At 43.0% G+C, this 18,652-nt stretch overlaps 1 protein-coding gene across 2 annotated transcripts in view; it reads left to right on the top strand.

The window, feature by feature from the left end:
• Positions 1-18,652, top strand: part of PPP3CA (protein phosphatase 3 catalytic subunit alpha) — a 186,194-nt gene that overhangs the window by 117,730 nt on the left and 49,812 nt on the right. For both annotated transcript variants that reach the window (XM_033059998.1, XM_033059997.1), the window contains exon 3: positions 16,197-16,321. In XM_033059998.1, the coding sequence (XP_032915889.1) occupies positions 16,197-16,321 (125 nt within the window). The remainder of the gene's footprint in view (positions 1-16,196; positions 16,322-18,652) is intronic.

The raw sequence follows: 18,652 nt of genomic DNA, 5'->3' as shown, positions 1-18,652 counted from the left end.
TCCGCCTCCACGGGGCTGGTGGGTGCCTGTGGAGGGGCAGGTCCGCCTCCACGGGGCTGGAGGGTGCCTGTGGAGGGGCGGCTCTGCCTCCACGAGGCCCGGGCGTGCCTCTGTAGGGGCCGTGCCGCCTCCGCAGGGCCAGGGGGTGCCTCTGGACGCGCGGCTTCGACTGCACGGGGCCCGGGCGTGCCTCTGGAGGGGCGGCCCCGCCTGCACGGGGCCCGGGGGGTGCCTCTGGACGGGCCGTCCCGCTTGCACGGGGCTGGGGGGTGCCTCTAGAGGGACGGCTCCGCCTGCACGGGGCCGGGGCGTGCCTCTGTAGGGGCGGCTCCGCCTGCACGGGGCCGGGGCGTGCCTGTGTAGGGGCGGCTCCGCCTGCACGGGGCCGGGGGGTGCCTCTGGAGGGGCGGCTCCGCCTCCACGGGGCCGGGGCATGCCTGTGTAGGAGCGGCTCCGCCTCCACGGGGCCGGTGGGTGCCTCTGGAGGGACGGCTCCACCTCCACGGGGCCGGTGGGTGCCTGTGGAGGGACGGCTCCGCCTCCACGGGGCCGGTGGGTGCCTGTGGAGGGGCGGCTCCGCCTCCATGGGGCCGGGGGGTGCCTGTGGAGGGGCGTCTCCGCCTCCATGAGGCCCGGGCGTGCCTCTGTGGGGGCCATGCCGCCTCCACGGGGCCAGGGGGTGCCTGTGTAGGGGTGGCTCCACCTCCACGGGGCTGGGGGGTGCCTGTGGGGGGGCGGCTCCGCCTGCACGGGGCCGGGGGGTGCTTCTAGAGGGGCAGTCCCGCCTGCACGGGGCCGGGGTGTGCCTCTGGAGGGACGGCTCCGCCTGCACGGGGCTGGGGCGTGCCTCTGGAGGGGCGGCTCCGCCTGCACGGGGCCCGGGCGTGCCTCTGGAGGGGCGGCTCCGCCTGCACAGGGGCGGGGCGTGCCTGCCCCTGCTCCGCCCCACCTCCACCTGGCAGCCATGGCCCTGCCGGCTCCCCCCGTGGCTCGCAGCTCGCACTTCCGGGTAGGCAATTTTTTTGAACTTTGTCCATCAGATAAGGCGCACCGGACTATAAGGCGCACTTCCGGGTTCCAGGGAAAATTTTAGTCAAAAGGGTGCGCCTTATAGTCGTGAAATTACTGTATAATTCTTTTTTGTAGAATGATCTCTTTGGGAAGGGAGTTTGAAGAAACAGTAAAGTGATCTCTTGCAGCTTGGAAATTGTTCCTGTTACACCTTGTGCTTTCCTCTTCTCTTCACACTCCACTTCTCTGGTTTGAGGAATGTATCCAGCAGCAACTGCAAAATGGGAATTTTCAGTTTCTAGAAGTTTAGTGAATTAGTGTATTTTAAAACCAAAATACACTATTAATATTAAATGCTTTCTGTTTTGAATGACTTCATGTTGGTTAGCAGCTCAAAAACTGCATCAGCCAATAATGAGTATTAGAGTACTGTAGATAAGAATTATAAAAAATAAAGTGAAAGTACAAGGAATAGAAATTGCCTTTAAGTTACCAAATAAACTTTTTTACTGTTGTCATTTACAGCAGAGAAATATCTCTGGTTGCCCAACTATAAAGTAGGAAGAGACAGGTGCTGATTCTTCTACTAAATTTTTGATTTCGCAGAAAAGCCAGGTTTTGCAGCCTACCACTTGCTTGCATTGTCGCTAATTGAGTTTTAAATGTTGCACTGTGTTTCCTGCTGTAATGATGATTTATATCTTTCTAGTTAATGAGCTTAGATAATTAGAGTGTCCATGTTCAGGAGCTGCCTTGAAAACCACAGCAGAGCTGCTGTCCACTGAAAAATTATCTTAAATTATGGTTCTTTACCCTTTTACTTAAAAAGGAACTTCACAGAATACTCTTCTTGTAGGTGGCAGATAAAAACCTCTGTTACAGAGATGGAACCTCAATATAGAAGACTATTTTGGCTAGTCAGGTGAGAAATAATCCCACAAATCATTATTATGAATGATCTATAGAAAGATGACAGGGTTAGTCCAGTTCTTAATGACGGTATCTTGTAATGCCTTTCCAAGGGTGTGAGACTCTTTTGGCATTTCAGAACATCATCTTCAGTCCCCAAAAGGATGGTATAATTAAAGCAAAGTAAGAAGGACAGTGATACTTGTGAACTTTGAGTGCTAAAGCCACAAACAAAACAAGCAGTAAGTATTTATTTGGGTATTTTGGTCTCTTTTGCAAGCATTTCTGGTGGTGATTTCTTTCTGGTACTCTAGTCTGTAAACAAGATCTATGTGACAGCGAGTACAGAAAATATTAAGAATCATTGCTTCAATGCAAATCACGTCTGATCCTTATTGTTATCCATGCTACTGATGATTGCTTGCAAGAAATGTGCAATTTAAATAGCATTAAATAGATTTTTTGTGGCTTTGTTGTTGGGTTTTTTTATTTGTGTGTTTTGTTGGTTTGGGATCTTTTTTAGCTGAGATGTGAATACCTGTAGTAGAGCTTTGTTGTAACAATTTTAAAAGGGAAAAATGGAGAAAACTGCTTTCTGGACTTGCAAGATTTGTGCCTGGTGCAGAAGCCCTGCTAGGCTGCAGAAGCCTGATGTGGCTTTGTTCTTTCGGTTCCCTTATTGCTGCTGTTTGTTTCTAAGAGTAGATCAATGAGAGAGACTCAAATACAGTCCTGAGTCCTTTCCTGCTGAAGCTTAGGACTGGAAATGTTCCTTCCTCCGCTAGGAAGGGACAGCTCAGACACTTCCAGAATTGGAGGAGGATCTTCTAGACCCTGCCCAGATCCTGGGATCCCTTGCAGCTGTGTACTTGCTCAGTCCTCGATGGAAGAGATGACTCTTGTCCACTGTTGATGGAAGTAATGTTGTCCATGGCAAGTTTCTAATCCTCAATCCTCTAAGAGAAATTGTCAAAACATTTCCAGAGTTTTAGCTCCTTTCTGTGTGGTCCAGTTTCAGTAAGCCTTTAATCAGAGCTGAAAAAGTATTCAAAATTAACAAAGATGACTTTTAAAATGTATTTAATTCTTGAAATATTTTTTTGAGGCTTTCATAATTCTTAAACAAAGAACTAATGGTATAGATGTCTGTTCTTTGGTGGAAAACCTCAGGTATTTCCTAGCTGTATGTGCATTCTTTTGAGGTAAGAGAATTAATTGTTGAGGTGTTTTAATTTTTTTTTTTCATTTTGGAATTGTCTGTTTTCTGAGACAGCATGATATATGAGAAAAATAGTTGAAAACGTGTTATTTTCTACTTGTGTTGTTTCATAGCACATTCATCAGCTCTGCTTCCTGTGATGCAGATATCTCTGCTTTGCTTGGTCACCAAAAAGAAAAAGACACACACAGAATTATATTCTCTTGTGGGTGATGATCTTCTAAAACCTGATTGCCTTACTTGTATGCTTTCTGAAGATAAGGTCCTGTCTGCACTGATTCATATTTTTTTTTTTGTCACAATGATATGTCTTCCTTTTTTTATAAGAAACTTCTGTTGATTTTGCTGTTTGGTTTTTTTTTCCCCTTTTGGTCACATGCTTTTCAGCTTTCTAGCAGTCTATTTATAGCAGACGGACTGTTAAATGTCTTTGTGGAATTTTCTTTACCAAGTTCGGTAGTAACTATTTCCATTTGAAATATAGATACACAATAATATTGTATGAATTTTTCATTGAATATGTAGATTGTAAAACTTCTGGAGTACATGAAAACTTTTGGATGCAATAAATACAGGTTTATGGTCCAAGAGGTTTTTTTTGTTATTATTATCTAGCCAGATACAAGAGGCTAAAAAAGAGACTGCCAAGCAATTCCTACCATTTCAGTGAAGCACAGGCAAGCTCTAACAAACATATGAATACATAAGAATTTTATTATTTTTATTTACCTGAAAGGTTTCTACCTTTAGGTCACTTCAAGTAACCAGGTTATTGCAGTCCAAAAGAGAAGCAAGCAGCCTGGAAAGTCCATGAAGTGCAAATGGCATATATTTTTCTTAGTACACATTTTTCACTTGACAGTATCAAATCCACCAAAGAACTGTTTCACTAAAATTGCTGGACTGTTCAGAGCCAAATTTGACCGATCAGTTGTACTAACCCATTACAAGGGAGAAGCAGCAGCAGCAATCAGTGCTTCATAAAGGAGTATATAATGAGGGCAAAGGATTTGGTCCCCTTAAATCAAGGCAGCATGTTCTTGGGAATAAAGCCTCTTGCCTGTTTGCATGCAAGGAAGAGAATTGCTAGAAATATGCAAAAAAAATATATAAATGCTGTCAGTGTAGAAGTTAGCAGATTCACTGTTCTTCTCTTGAAAAAAAAGAGTTAGTTAAGCTACTCATTATAGAAAACAAAGGGAATTAGACATTAATAAAGAAATAAATGGACAGGAAATCCAAGTGGACCCACTCCTCGTAGTGAAGGTGTGTTGAATTGGAGTAACAATTTCTTTCAAGGTGCTGGAGTCCAAACTTTGTCGGACAATATGTGGATGGGAGTATGCAACAGTGTAAAATTTAAGCATCTGTAAGTATCCATGGATCCATACAGCCTTATTAAATCCAGGGTACATGCACACATGATTGCTTAAAAACACAATGGCATCTTGTGTGTTGGCTGTTTTCCTCACCAATGACAGCAAGAGAATTAGTGACACTGCTGGGTTTACTGCATTTGCCTTGACTGTGTGGGAAAGTTGATTCTCTTCATTTGGCATTTGGGTTTTGAGGGGATTTTTTTTGGTAATAGTGACTTTTATTTTAGTGAATGTTCAGGTCCCATGATATTTCACCATTTTGGTTGATGATTTCATTGTTCTAATGAAGGACCCTGGTCAGAGAGACTCCTGGAGTTGCCTTGATAAGGGTCTGTGGTTTAGAGCACTTCCTTGGGTTTTTGTTTGACTGTTTTGATGAACAGAAGAACATACTGCAGAGGTCAGCATGTCGCCAGCCCTTATGGGATGGAACAAGGTAGTGAAAAGTGGCATTTTTCTCTGAAATTTAGTGGTTAAGAGGAGCCACAAACACCACATGAATTAATAACATGCTAGATGAAGAATTTCAAGTAAAAAATATACTCTGTTACTGTGAGCATTTCCAGCTGATGGCTTTTGTCTAATCATTTTTCACCAGGAATACTGTCATGGTCCTTGTTACCATTGTGAGCTGAATTTAAAGCTACAGGAACTGCATGTTGAAGACAGATGAGGAAGATAAATGCAATTTTTTTAATATCATGAAAATGATTTTTTTCCGGACAAAAGTAAACTAATCTATGTCTGGTTTGGGAGTTAGTATTGTAGTATATAGTTGGAAAGAACATTGAATCTTAGTCAAAAGCAGACAGTGTTCTTTCTGAAAAGTGAGTCATTCTACAGAACAAGAGAGTTAAAGAGGAAAGTTCTTCTGAAATAAGGGTTTAACTTCTTCAATCTCTGCATGAGCATAGTGTTGTGTTAAAAAAAAAAGAATCACCAATACCCAACTTGCATGGAATGGGAACAGGGAAATGGTCATCTCTTACTGCCCCATTCAAGCATTATTTTGCTTTGTGCTCTGATGGGATTGTGTTGCACATAATTGTATTATCTGTTTGACTGGGGTTGATTCAAGCAGCAGTCCTTTATCCTGCAAGTGCAAAGTGTAGAATGTGGAGATACTGAATTCATATACAGTAATTTCACGAATACAAGCCGCACCAATTTGACCAAAAGTTTGGTGGAAACACGGAAGTGCTGCTAATATTCGAGGGCGGCTAATACATGAACAATATTCTAAAAGCTGCCAACACGGAAGTGAGAGCCCGCGGCAGCCCCAAGCCAAGCTGGAGCCCGGCCGGCCCCGGCAGAGGTGGGAAAGCCTGGCAGAGGCGGGGCCAGCAGTGTGGGGGGCGGGCGGCAGAGCCTGAGCCAGCAGGGCGGGGCAGGGGGGGCGGCAGAGCCCGGGCCAGCAGGGCGGGGGAGCCTGGGAGAACTGGGGCTAGCAGTTCTGAAGGAATAGCGTATGAGCTTTGTTATAGTGTTGCTTCTTATTCTTAATAAAACACTTAGTGGAGCTAGGATGAAACGTAAAATAGGGCTGTGATAGCACAGAATGAGGAAACTGTAACAGCAAATGTTATCTCTCGGTAAAAATGTATTACCAGCTGACATGAAGGTTTTGTGGTTGGGTTTTTAGATACTAGGCATTCATATAGTGAACCTTGACATGCTAATACTGTTACCTGTAAAATCTTGTACATTGTTGGGTGCTTGGAAGGTGAATGGATTGCAGTCTGTGATGGTAATACTGCTCTGAAATTCTGTAGTAAGAAGAACAAAGTATACTATCCATCATGGATACTGTCCATGAAGCCCCTGTAAATAACTGAGATTTTATTTGGATTTTATATAGGTATCACTGTATCCATGTAATACTAGTGCCTGTGTTTTAATTTGACTAGGATTAGGATTAGGGTTAGTGCTGCTAGAGAAATACTGAATGTAGAGAAACCTGTTCCTAGGAGTTGAATTAAATTATCAGAAAAAAAATTATTGTTATTTGAGCTTCTCCTCTTCAAAAGTACTTTTCTTGTTTTACCTTGTTTCACCTTCCTAAATTTCATTTGGAGTATTGTGTTTATAGCCAAACTGTGCCTGCTTCTTCCTTCCTCCTTGAAAGGGCTGTCTGCTTCTGGTGTATTGAATTGGATGCAGCAGTATAAGGATTCATTGCTCCCTCTCAGGCTATCCCTGCCTTCCTGCTGATTGAACCTGTGACCTTATAAAATGTTAAAATTCCTTGGGCCTTTGTTTTTCACATCTGTAAAACTGAGGATAAGAGAATTTTCCTATTGCTATAAATAACCTTGATCTCAAGAAATGAGGTGGAAATCCTGACCCAAACGCCTATGAAGCACTTTCCTCACAGGTAGTCCTTCTGATGGGGTTATTTGTGGAATATGCATTGCTCCCTGATGCTAAGGATGCATTAATAGGAGATAATGACTGTATACTTGCTTTCACATTTACTAAGGAGGATGTTCAGGGTCAGTGCTGACCTTGGGAAGGTGGCAGAGGAAGAGCTGGTTGTTTCTGTCATGGATATGGGAATGAGTGCTGATTTAGTCCTGTCACATTTTGTTTCTCCCTCTGTGACCTAATTCAGCACCTTTTGGTATATGTGATGAAAGCACCTATCTCTGTTGATCTTGGAAAAAAAGTTCTATAAAATATTCGCTAGATCACCATCCCCTTTCTACTACCATTTCATTATGTGGCTTTGATCTGGAATTGAAAATTTTCATTTGGCACCTCACTGCTGTAATACCAACTTACTCTGAAAAATTCAGCTGGGGTAGAGACATGGAGAGAAGGGATTTTTCTCTGTCAGTGTAGGTTTTACAGCACGTGGTAGAGCCTGTTTCCTGAGACTTGTTTCTGGTATTTCCTGTATACACAAAGGCACTCCTCTGCTGGCTAAGCTTATGTACCTGGTTTTTATTTTGTTTTAAGACACCACAAATAATATTGTGTCATGAAAATTAATGTTGTCGAGCTATTTTTAAGATCTTTGTGCTGAAGATATTTTTCTAGGCTTAAAATTTTGAAGGGCTTCTGCCACATGGGTTAGGGTTTGGGGTTTTTTTTTACTTCCTCCTTCACCAAAGAATATTAATGACTGTTGTCCTGAAGGTCTTCTCTGATGTGATGTTTTCCCTTCTCTACTCTTTATCACTCTGCCTCTTCAAATCAAGTGTCATTAATTTATTCTAGCCTTCAGGGGAGGGTGGGAGAAAACTAACTCCTATTAGGAGGAGTGAGCGTGGGTGATCTTTACAGACACTAGTGTTGCAAATGTTGGCAGAGCAGAGCAGAGTATAGTGTCCTCATGTGTTGCACAGAAAACAGATTTTCCCAAGATGCTCTTTGCCTTTTTTTTTCCTGTATGCAAAGAAGGAAAGTTTTCAGTCAAATAACATTGGCAAAGGTGGCCTTGATGCTTCATTTATGGTTTCCTTTACTGTACCTGTATGGTCAGGGGTTTCTGGATTTATCTTTGGTTAACCAGGCCTCTTTATGAAAATACATAACTGCAGTTTTTTGTTAATGCCAGTTCACTCTGGTCGTATCAATTTGCATGCAGTGATTGAAGGGAAAAGATAGATGAAAGCCTATTATAATCATGTTAGATAACCAGATATGAATATGAATGAGACCATGCTTGTTTTGGAAATAGAGCTGTGTTGTTCAATAGACATAGTATAACAAAACATTTATATTAAAGCTCATTATGTTGAGTCTTGTATTTGTTTTCTTAGGAGAAGTTACAGTAATTTCACGAATACAAGCCGCACCAATTTGACCAAAATTTTGGTGGAAACCCGGAAGTGCGGCCAATATTCCGGGGCGGCTAATACATTAACAAAATTCTAAAAGCTGCCAACACGGAAGTGAGAGCCCACGGCAGCCCCAAGCCAAGCTGGAGCCCGGCCGGCCCCGGCTGAGGTGGGAAAACCTGGCAGAGGCGGGGCCAGCAGTGTGGGGGCGGGTGGCTGAGCCTGAGCCAGCAGGGCGGGGCAGGGGGGGCGGCAGAGCCCGGGCCAGCAGGGCGGGGGAGCCTGGGAGAACTGGGGCTAGAAGTGCAGGGGAGCATGGCAGAAGCAGGAAGGCCGGCAGGTGGGGCTGCCTGGCAGCGGGGGAAGCCCAGCAGAATCGGGGCCAGCAGCGTGGGGGAGCCCGGCGGTGCGGGGGCCTGCAGTGCCGGCCAGGGCGAGGAAACGCGGCGGCAGTGCAGATGGGAGGGGGCGGCTGGCATGCCTGCCAGCGGCGGCAGTGCCTGGCCCGCCGGCAGGGCGACTACGTTAACGCAGCGGCGACGCGGCCGGCATGCCTGCCAGCGGCGGCAGCGGCTGGCCCGCCGGCAGGGCGACTACGTGAACGCAGCGGTGACGCGGCCGGCATGCCTGCCAACGGCGGCAGTGCCTGGCCCGCCGGCAGGGCGACTACGTTAACGCAACGGCGACGTGGCCGGCATGCCTGCCAGCGGCGGCAGTGCCTGGCCCGCCGGCAGGGCGAGTACGTAAACGCAGCGGCGGGGCGGTGCTGACGGGAGAGGGGGGCCAGTGAGCCCGGCGGCGGCTGCAGCACCACCCGGCCGGCCCCGTCAGCAACCATGAGCGGGCCGAGCCTGCCTGGCCCCGCCCCGAGCCAGTAAACCCCGCTATGCCGTGATCCTGTTACTAATTGGCCAATTTGTGAAAGCTGCGCACGGATTCTCGCGACGAACGAAAGTGCGGCTAATATTCGGGGTGCGGCTTATCTATTGACAAAGACAGCAACATTGTCGAGGCACCGGGGGTGCGGCTTATAATCCGTGCGGCTTGTATTCGTGAAACTACTGTACTTAATGAGCTGTCTACATGATTCTGACCTTAATTTCAGTAAGTAATGAAGTCTGCAAGTTCTTCAAACAGCTCACAAACAGGAACAGAACTGCATGGCAATGGAACAGTGTATATAACTTAATCATAAACTGTGTCTGGGGCTGCCCTTTAGTGAGCAGATGCAAATAAAAATTTCTGAAGTTTCTTCCTTTGTCTTGTACCTCTTCCTTATTGTTCTCCAGAAAATAAGGAAGAAAATTGCTCTTTCTTTAGTGATTGAAAAGATAAAAATGTATGGAACAAAACTGTGGTGTTCTGAACATTTCGTATTGCTATGGCAATATATAATTTTCCTCATATACACACTTGCACACAAACCTCATTCAAACTGTAAGATGGTGTAACCAAAGACATGTGACTCTTATATGTCACAAATGGCTTTTTTATTGGATTCTGGGGAAAATCAGAGCCTACTGGTTAATAGTTAAACACTTCAAAAGCAATGCAGTAGTTGTTCTCGAAGCATGTGAGAATTTCACGTATATAAAATTTCATGATCTTGTAGTTGTTTTCCCTCATATTCATGAGTTTTCTGAGGAAGCCTAGTCTTTGATGACTCAGCTACAACAGTTGGTCTAGTTGATTTTCCTTTTTCTTTGTGTGTCCACTGTAAGTATTCTTTCCCACTTGGCTTCTTCACTTAGCCTTTCGTAATTTCTCATTCCTTCAAACTATTTGCCTGGAGAAATTTTTAGGACATACTTCTCATTAGACATGCAGCCTCTTTGCCATCTTATTTTGTGTATCTGTACAAATGACTGGCCACAAGTCTGCTCAGACACATGCAGTCGTTTCTTTGTCAGTAAGGCTTTGTAAGTACCAGGTGTCTTTGAAAAGCAGTAAGCTCTTGGAGGCATGTGCTCACTAATGGAATGGTAAGCAGCTAATTGCTTCCAAAACACTGTACAAAGCAACCTCCTCTGGGATTTGCAGTCTGCATTGTGCAGTGTAACTCGATAGGGTGTTTTCCTTCCTTAGGTTTTTAGTATTGTGTGCTGCTTTGCTCAAGCACAGTATCTTGGAACTCAGTGCAAAAACATCCCTGGCTCAGTGCATGTAAAGAAAGTGTCAGGTGGTGGATATTATTCACTACACGGTGGTTTAAAAGGTATCTTTGCTTGCTTGTTGTTAATTTTCATACATGTATGAGTTTGCAAATGTTGCTTCTGGAGCTGATGCTAGAGTGTTACATATTTGCTCTTAATACCTAATAGTTAGAAGATGGGAATAGAATCTTATGATACATGAAATGAAAAATTCACTTGAAACAGTACAGTAATTTCACGATTATAAGGCGCATCCTTTTGACTAAAATTTCCCCCCAAAACCGGAAGTGCGCCTTATAGTCCGGTGCGCCTTATCTGATGTACAAAGTTGCGACATTTGCCACCCCGGAAGTGCGAGCCCGCCGGCATCGGGACGTCCCGCGCGCAGAGCGGGCCCACCGGCATCGGGGCGTCCCCGCCGGCATCAGGGCCTCCCCGCCGACATCGGGACGGCCCCTGTGCGGGGGGGGGGGGGGCGAAAGCCGCCAGAATCACAGCGGCTACCGCGCGGGGGGGCGGGAAGGGGGAAAACCACCGGAATCGGAGCGGCCGCCGTGCGGGGGGGCGAAAGCTGCCGGAATCACAGCGGCTGCCGCGCGGGGAGGGGGCAAGCAGCTGGAATCGGGGCAGCGGCGGCACGGGGCAAGCCTGCCGGCATTGGGTCACCCGGAGCGCCAGGGAACTCCCGGAACAGCGGGGCCCTGGGGATGCTGCACAGAGTGGCGGTGGGCATAGCCCGGCCCTGCCGGGTACAGGCAGGCCCGGGAGCCAATGGCTGCTGGGTTGAGGCAGGGCCTCAGCCAACAAGCACGCAGGGGGAGCTGGGGGCGGAGCCTCGCCTCAAAAAAAAAGGTGCCCCTTATAGTCCAGTGCGCCTTATCTGTTCTACAAAGTTGCAAAATGTACCGGCTCCCGGGGGGTGCGCCTTATAGTCCGGTGCGCCTTATGGTCATGAAATTACTGTAATTGTATTTTACTGTTGGCCTATAATGCTACACCAGTTATGTACCTGATAAATGAGAAAATAAGTGCAACATATCCAAACTGTTGCAGATAGAAAATTTTTGAATTGACAGCATTTAATGCAATGTGAATATAAATTTTGGTCTTAATGCCCATTTGTAATGGGAAACCATACAGAGTGATCTTTGGACTGAGTTTGTACATAGTGAAGAATATTTAGTTATCTGAAGGAAGGTATGTGAAGAGCATTCACAGACTTATTTGTGCCAATAGACATTGCACTCTAAATCACTGTTATACCACTTTGTCATCTATGAACTGGCAAACAAACTGCTCAGCTTTGAATTTCCTTCACTGCTAGTACGACTTGAAACCAGTGGTTCCTGTTTAGTATTGCTTGTTCCTTTGACATAAATCAAAGGAAAATCCTCCCAGTGAAGCCATCAGAAATATACTTTAATTTGTATTAGGATGACAAAAACATTGCTCCTGTGTCTCTCTATGTCCAATTTCTGTTTTTATAATAAAACGGTATTTTAGAGACAGTTCAATTGGAAAAAAATCTGCTGCTATAGGTTAGGGCTGTGTAGTGGATCAAAGTATCCATCATAACAAGTATAAAAAGCTGCTCAGAAGCATGATTCTCAGGAATTGCAAGGGCAGTCTTGTGAACTTGAATCTTGTGAAGGGGCTCATGTCTTCCTTGAAAACTTTCTCAACAGAGATAAATTTCTAAAGAGTCCACAAATAACTAGTGTTTCTCAAACTTTCTGTTTGTACCAACAATTAATCTGTTGGAGATCAGGACACTAGTTTCAAATAGCTTACAAATTTCTTTAAATTTGAAACATTTCTAGTGTGTTGTGCAGTTCTGGAGCTTGCTGCCCTAAGAGTTTAGGTAGGATGTTGACAGGCTCTGATAGACAATTCTTAAGCAATGAATTTGATGCCTGAACCGATCCTTGGAAATAGTTAAGTGAGTAGAAAAAGTTTTGTTGTTGTCCAGCTGGCAATTTTAGAATACAAAGGAGGTTGAAAAGAACTGGGTAAATTAAGCAGTTCTGTCTTCTTAGGGGAGAAAAAATGGCTTTTTACAGGTTACTTTGTATGAGTGTGCGAAGGCCATGACTTGACAGCACTTTCAGGAAATCAGTGATATTGGAAAGTATGTGGAATTCCTCCTCTGGATTTTTTTTTCTTTTTTGTTTATTTTAAATATGAACACAGCTGCTTTTAATGTTAATTCAGCACACATAGAAAACATGCTTTATGTTCACTGTGTTCATGGTTTAAATCCATAAGCACATAGATCCTGGAGATCTTCATTAAAAATTGAATTTCCTGCTTTACTGTGCTGGGGATTTTTTTGTTATTATTTGATTAAAAACTATTCATACCTCTTTGCATGTGTTCTTTAACAGTAAGAGCTCCAGTACCAAATGAGGTCCTGCACAGGTGTAACACAACAGGCTGTGTCTGGCAAAATTAACAGGAGCAAGAGATTCAGTGCTAATGCTTGTAAGAGAGTAAACCTGAATATATAATAACTAATGTGCTTTTAATTTTTTTTTTTTTCCTGTAACAAGAAGGATGAAGGTAGTGGACTTAGCAGTGTGGAGTGGATATAGAACCTCTCCTGTGGGCTCTTGGTGGGACACTGCTACACGTTCTTTCTTAGGGATATGAAGCTGCAACGTGACAGGAAGACTGTGGCAGTTATTGACTGGTGGATGTTTCTCCCTTTATGAATGGAAATACAATGCTAGATCTCTTTTGCCCTCACCTAACGAAAGATAAAGCATTGATTCAACTACCTGGGAAATCTTCCAGATCTGAGATTAATAGCAATTTAGAGTTGGAAAAGAAGGGTGGCAGAACTATAGCTTTAGAAGTAGTTGCAGTTCTTTTCAAATGATAGATGGAGCATAGTACTGTATGCATGCAAAATTACCCCTTTAATTCATTTGTAAATCAGGCTATTCATCAGAATATAAGTATATGGGTTTTACATTGCAAGGACATTTCAAGCCTATACATGCACACCTGTAATGTTTAAAGTCTGTAAGCTCTTCCATCCTATTCTAGGCAAAATACAAATTGGATTAACTGTATATAACATTGTAGTTTTCCAGTAGGAACTCTGGGATTTGACCATAATAAATTAAGCCTCAATGCTAACTTTTTATTTTGAGCATCTTCCTCCCTCTGCTTTTACCTGCTGATTTTAAGCTTCTCTTTTGGAACTACTTTAAACGACACGGTTAGTTTTGAGTGCTGGGTTTTTCAGCTTTCCATCTTTGGGGGGGTATTTTGTTTTGTTTTTCTTGGATAAATTTTGGCATCTATTGCTAGGTATAAAAGAAGTAGGCTACTTCTTTGTGCAAAGTTCCAAGAATATCCATCTAGTACCTATTTTTTATACCAATTCAAACTTTTGCAACTTGTGGGATTGCAGAGCTTTGCTTTATTGCTTTTTTTTTTTTCTTAATTTCTGTCCTGTTCACTGATTTGCACTCTGCTTTTCTGACTTATGACAAATCCAGGGACATGCACCTCCTTGCAGAAAGCTTTCTAATATTTCTGTTTCTCTGTAATGGGCCCAGTGTATTTAACTGCTCACACGTCTGCATACCAAAAAAAAAGAGAAAAGCCTAGTTTCTTTGTGCTTTAAGTGAAAGTAAAAAAGTTAAATCCATTTGAAAATCTCAGTCTTGTTCAACTTCAGTTTTTTGCAGTTGGAGCAAATGGGGGCGGGCGATAATTGGTAGAACTGTACAGTTATGTAACTAAAAGCTTTTCTGCTGCAAGTTAGGAGAGCAGATTGCCTGGCCATCAAATTGTGACACGTGTTTATAATCTTCCCACTGTGTCCATGCAGAGGAGTACAGTCAATAAGTGTGTATTGGTTTGGTAGATTAATGTGTTCAAATGAAGATGGTACAAAAAATTTCCTTTGGGGTATAATTTTTTTTTTACAGAAACACTGGTGGTGTAATATCACATGGGGATTTAAATAGTATTTATTTTGCGTAATTAATGGCAGATATTATTCTTAGGTTGAAATTCTAACTGTTGATGGCTTTTAGCAAGAAAGTTGTCATCTAAAACTCTCACTGGGGAATCAACTAGTAAAAAAATTATACAGTGTATCACAGTGGTGATAAGACAAAATATACTATTTTATGGGGAAAATATCATGTCACTGTCACAGAAGAATGGCCAGCTAGCCAGAAATCATGAATTTTGTCACCAATTTCACATAAATATTCATGAAAGCAGTGACTGAGATATCAGTGAGTTTTTTCTGTACCCAGAGGGTTGATGGTTGGTTTGGTTTGGATGGGGGTTCTTTCTGGCTTTTGTATTTAGTTTTTTTTTATGGAATCACACTATATGGAGCCTAGTGTATACATTCAGGGAGAAGTGGTACAAGTATAAAACTGTAATGTAAACTGGACTGAGGTGAAAGACAATTGCGTATGAACACTTTGCACTGCGAGTTTGAGATTTGGTATCACAGCTGTTGTCCTTTATAGTCCTTTTGTATCTATATGGAGTTGGGACTCCAGCTTCTCCATGGCATATTGACAAATGTAAGGTTTGCTTATCTGTAGTGGAACAAGGCCCTTACCTGAAAGAGAGCATCTGAATTCTACCACAGGTCACCTACTGCAGCAGGCCTATCTTGGACCTTTGGTTTTATTCAGTTACTTCAAAATCACCCACAGAGAATGAAAATCGGATTTTTTTGTTTGCTTTTTGGGTCACTGAAGTGCCAGTTTAAACTGACCTCAGTACCAGTCAGGGCTTTTAACATCACCTTGGTTAAGGATCATTGCATAAAAACTCTGGGCTTGACCCCAAATGGGATGTGTGTGGGGGAAGGTCTCTTTTGAGTAGAAGAAACAAAGCAAGTTTTGACACTTCACTCTTAGGCATTCATGGGGTTCTCCAAAAGCATTGCCTACCTTCCTGCAGATGCTTGAAATCACCCACCTGGGAGTTTGCAGTTTCACAAGAGAGTAGAGACAAACTCTTGCCCCCAAGGTACAGACAGAGGCATCCCAGCCTAGCCCTGGCTGCATGTCACTTGTGCTTGGTCTGTCATGTTTATTTGGGCTACTCTTTCTAGGGAAACAGCCTCTTAGATTGACTTACTGCCATGAAGGTGAACAAATCATAATTATGCGAGGTTAAATAAAGGGGCAGAGGTCAAAGTGTAAAACACCAGTGTCCTCTTGTGTAAGGCATGATTTGGGAAAGCAAGCAGGATGTTTTTCCGTTCGGATGGCAGAAGTCAGAAATGTGTCAGTTTAACCAGGCATACACAGGACAGGTGTGCCTTGAGTTTTATGGAAAACCTATTGCTGTTCCTCTGGATTTAAGACAAGGAAGACTAGAGGAGTAATTTTAAGAGAGTAACCTTTCTTGAACATATTCTTTTTTCAGGGCTACTTTGGTTTGTCTTACTGCTGTTGCCAGTATTGTCTGCTCTGGTGGCAGTACCAGGAATGGAGAGATATCTACAAAAATAATTACAGACCAGATTTACCTGATGGGTCTCCTTTGGTTACTTGGTAGCCTTTTGCACACATATGTATGGATGTATATCATAGAAAACAGCTTCTGCTGAGCAGCTGCCAGTGCTTAACTTCTGTTTAAACACTGAACGATGCACAAAATTGTTGTAACACATCTTACAACACAGTGACTTTGAATTGTGTGTACCTAAGATGATTTTTGCATGGTGATTCTAAATATTGCTCCTCTTCTGTTCTAGTTTGTGGAGACATCCATGGTCAATTCTTTGATTTGATGAAACTGTTTGAAGTGGGAGGTTCTCCTGCCAACACGCGGTACCTCTTCCTGGGGGACTACGTGGACAGAGGGTACTTCAGCATTGAAGTAAGTTTCTGATTTCTGGGTTTGGGTGCAAAACTGCTTGCAGCGTATTATGTATATTTACCATCATATCTTAACTAGTTCAGGAATACTGAGGCTCTTCACAAACACCATGTTAATGTTGCTGGTGGTGTTCTTATAAAGGATGCTTATAATCCAGTCAAATCCCACTATATCTGTGCTGGAAAGGTGATAGACTAGTGCTAACTAGCAGCCATCTGAATATTGCGCAGAAGGCAGTGTTCTCTGTAGCTTGCAAAAGCTAAATAGCCTGTGTAGATGTGAGCTATTGGAAGAGACATAACAGAAAATCTTAACCTGCAACCCAAAGTTTAGTTTGACTTTTTGGTTTATTTGATCTGAGCTTCCTGGGTGGGAAATTATAGGAGAATGGAAGGATTGGAAGGAGAGGTAAATGGGACAAAAAACCAGAACACACCATGCTATGCTGGAGAGAATGAGTAAGTTCTGCTTAGATATGGAATGCAGGAGTGCATGTTCTCTATCTTTTGATGCAGTACTTGAATCCACAGAGAAGTGATGCACAAGTGATGCCCTGTTGGTGGTGCTAAGACCTGGTATAGTCTCCAGGTCCGGCCATAGAACGTGGAGGTTAAATGACATCTTTAGCCGGCTTGTGAAAGGAACAGTGTCCTATCCAACCTGCCAACTTTGACTAGAAGTGAGTCAAATACCAAGCCTAAATCATCTGTTCCAGTGCTCGTAAAACAAACAAGATGTTTTCTTCTATCCTGTGTTATGGTTGATTTTACAAACTGACAACATGAAGTGCACAGCTGTTGAGGAAAGCTTGATGGGGATTTGTTTGTCTACGTTATAGCTGATCTAGTCACTGGACAGTCAATCAAAAACCCTTGCTGAGCTCTTGATATACCACCTAACTGTTTCTGTTAAGTGTCTGAAAAGTTCAGATTTGTACTCCCTCTGAGTCACAACAGAATGCCCATTACCTATTGGAAGCGCTATAGATCCTGTGATACATATCTGTGTCTCTGTGACTAGATTAGATGGCATCATGTGAGAACACATCCACTGCTGTTTCATTCTACATCCCACATCGAAGTACACTGTTGCCATATTGGTATACAAGTATATGAGGCCAAGCAGCTGAGTTGCTCATGTGTTTGGAAAACAGATCAGTGTATTATCTTGCCAGTGTTATGTTTAAAGTCAGAAGTTTCTGAAAAATCAGATTCAATAAAACTACTTTTGCTTTATTAGTTCATTTTAAAACTTCATTTAAAGTATTAACAGAATCTTTTGGCACATTTTGCAAATAGAAATACTCTATTCCAAGTACAGATGCTCTAAAAACTTAAAACTTGCAAGGTTCTTTCGCCCACATGCTAAAAATCAATACAGTCAAGGTTTAGTCTTATACTGAAGTCAGCACTTTGATCATGATTTTTTTGAGCTTGAGTTCATGATTTTCTTGAGAACTGATCCACAGTGAGCTGTGAGCTAAATCACTGCTGTGGATTACCATGCTGGATTGCTTGGGGAAGATTGGGAAGGAGAAGCAGGAAGAACTTCACAGACTTAAACCACTGTGCTACTCTGTCTTGAACTACCATTTTTGGTAGAAGTACCATTTTGGTAGTTGTGATAACCTCATTCATATTTCTTGTAGTCTTTGTTTGAGACCAGATGTGTCTAGAAGAGGAAATTTTGTATTCACTTCTCTATACATAGGCTTTTAATAAAAGAAATAGAACAAGTGAATTTGCTACAGCTTTCAAGTGCTTCTCTGACAGTTTACCAAAATCCATTCCAGGGCAATTATCAATTAAAGAAATAACAAGCCATATAAAACAAAGAAAACATGTATGGGCAATAATCCCCGTAAAATCTCTCATTTAGTAACCTGTGCATGCATTCTTAGCAAACTGTATTCTCAATTCAGTTTTTCCATTCAGGAACATTGGTTTTTCACTGGAAGCAATATTGGCTTCTGCCAGCACTAAGGAAAAATATCTCAGCAGACACTTATATTATTTCTTTTGTATGTTAGGTTCTCAAATCATTACTTCTTTTTCTTTTTGGTCACATAACTGATTTTCCCCACCTGTCACCTTGATTAAAGAATGTCTTTGAAAGGAAAGGCAAGTTTCTGTTTCATAAGTAGATGTTGAACTGTACATTCAGGCATGAACTCAGTACAATAAATAGTGACAGGGAAAGGGAAATTGTGAAGAATGTAACTTGGCATTTAGAGGGGGAGGATGTTTTTGGTGGAGAAGGGGACATAAGTACGTAGATCAGGCACCAACTTTTGTCAGTACTTTATGCTGGGGAAGTCATACTGGTAAACAG

This window comes from Catharus ustulatus, chromosome 5, assembly GCF_009819885.2.
Source record: "Catharus ustulatus isolate bCatUst1 chromosome 5, bCatUst1.pri.v2, whole genome shotgun sequence".
Classification (NCBI taxonomy): Eukaryota; Metazoa; Chordata; class Aves; order Passeriformes; family Turdidae; genus Catharus; species Catharus ustulatus.
This window is presented reverse-complemented; position numbering and strand designations above follow the sequence as displayed.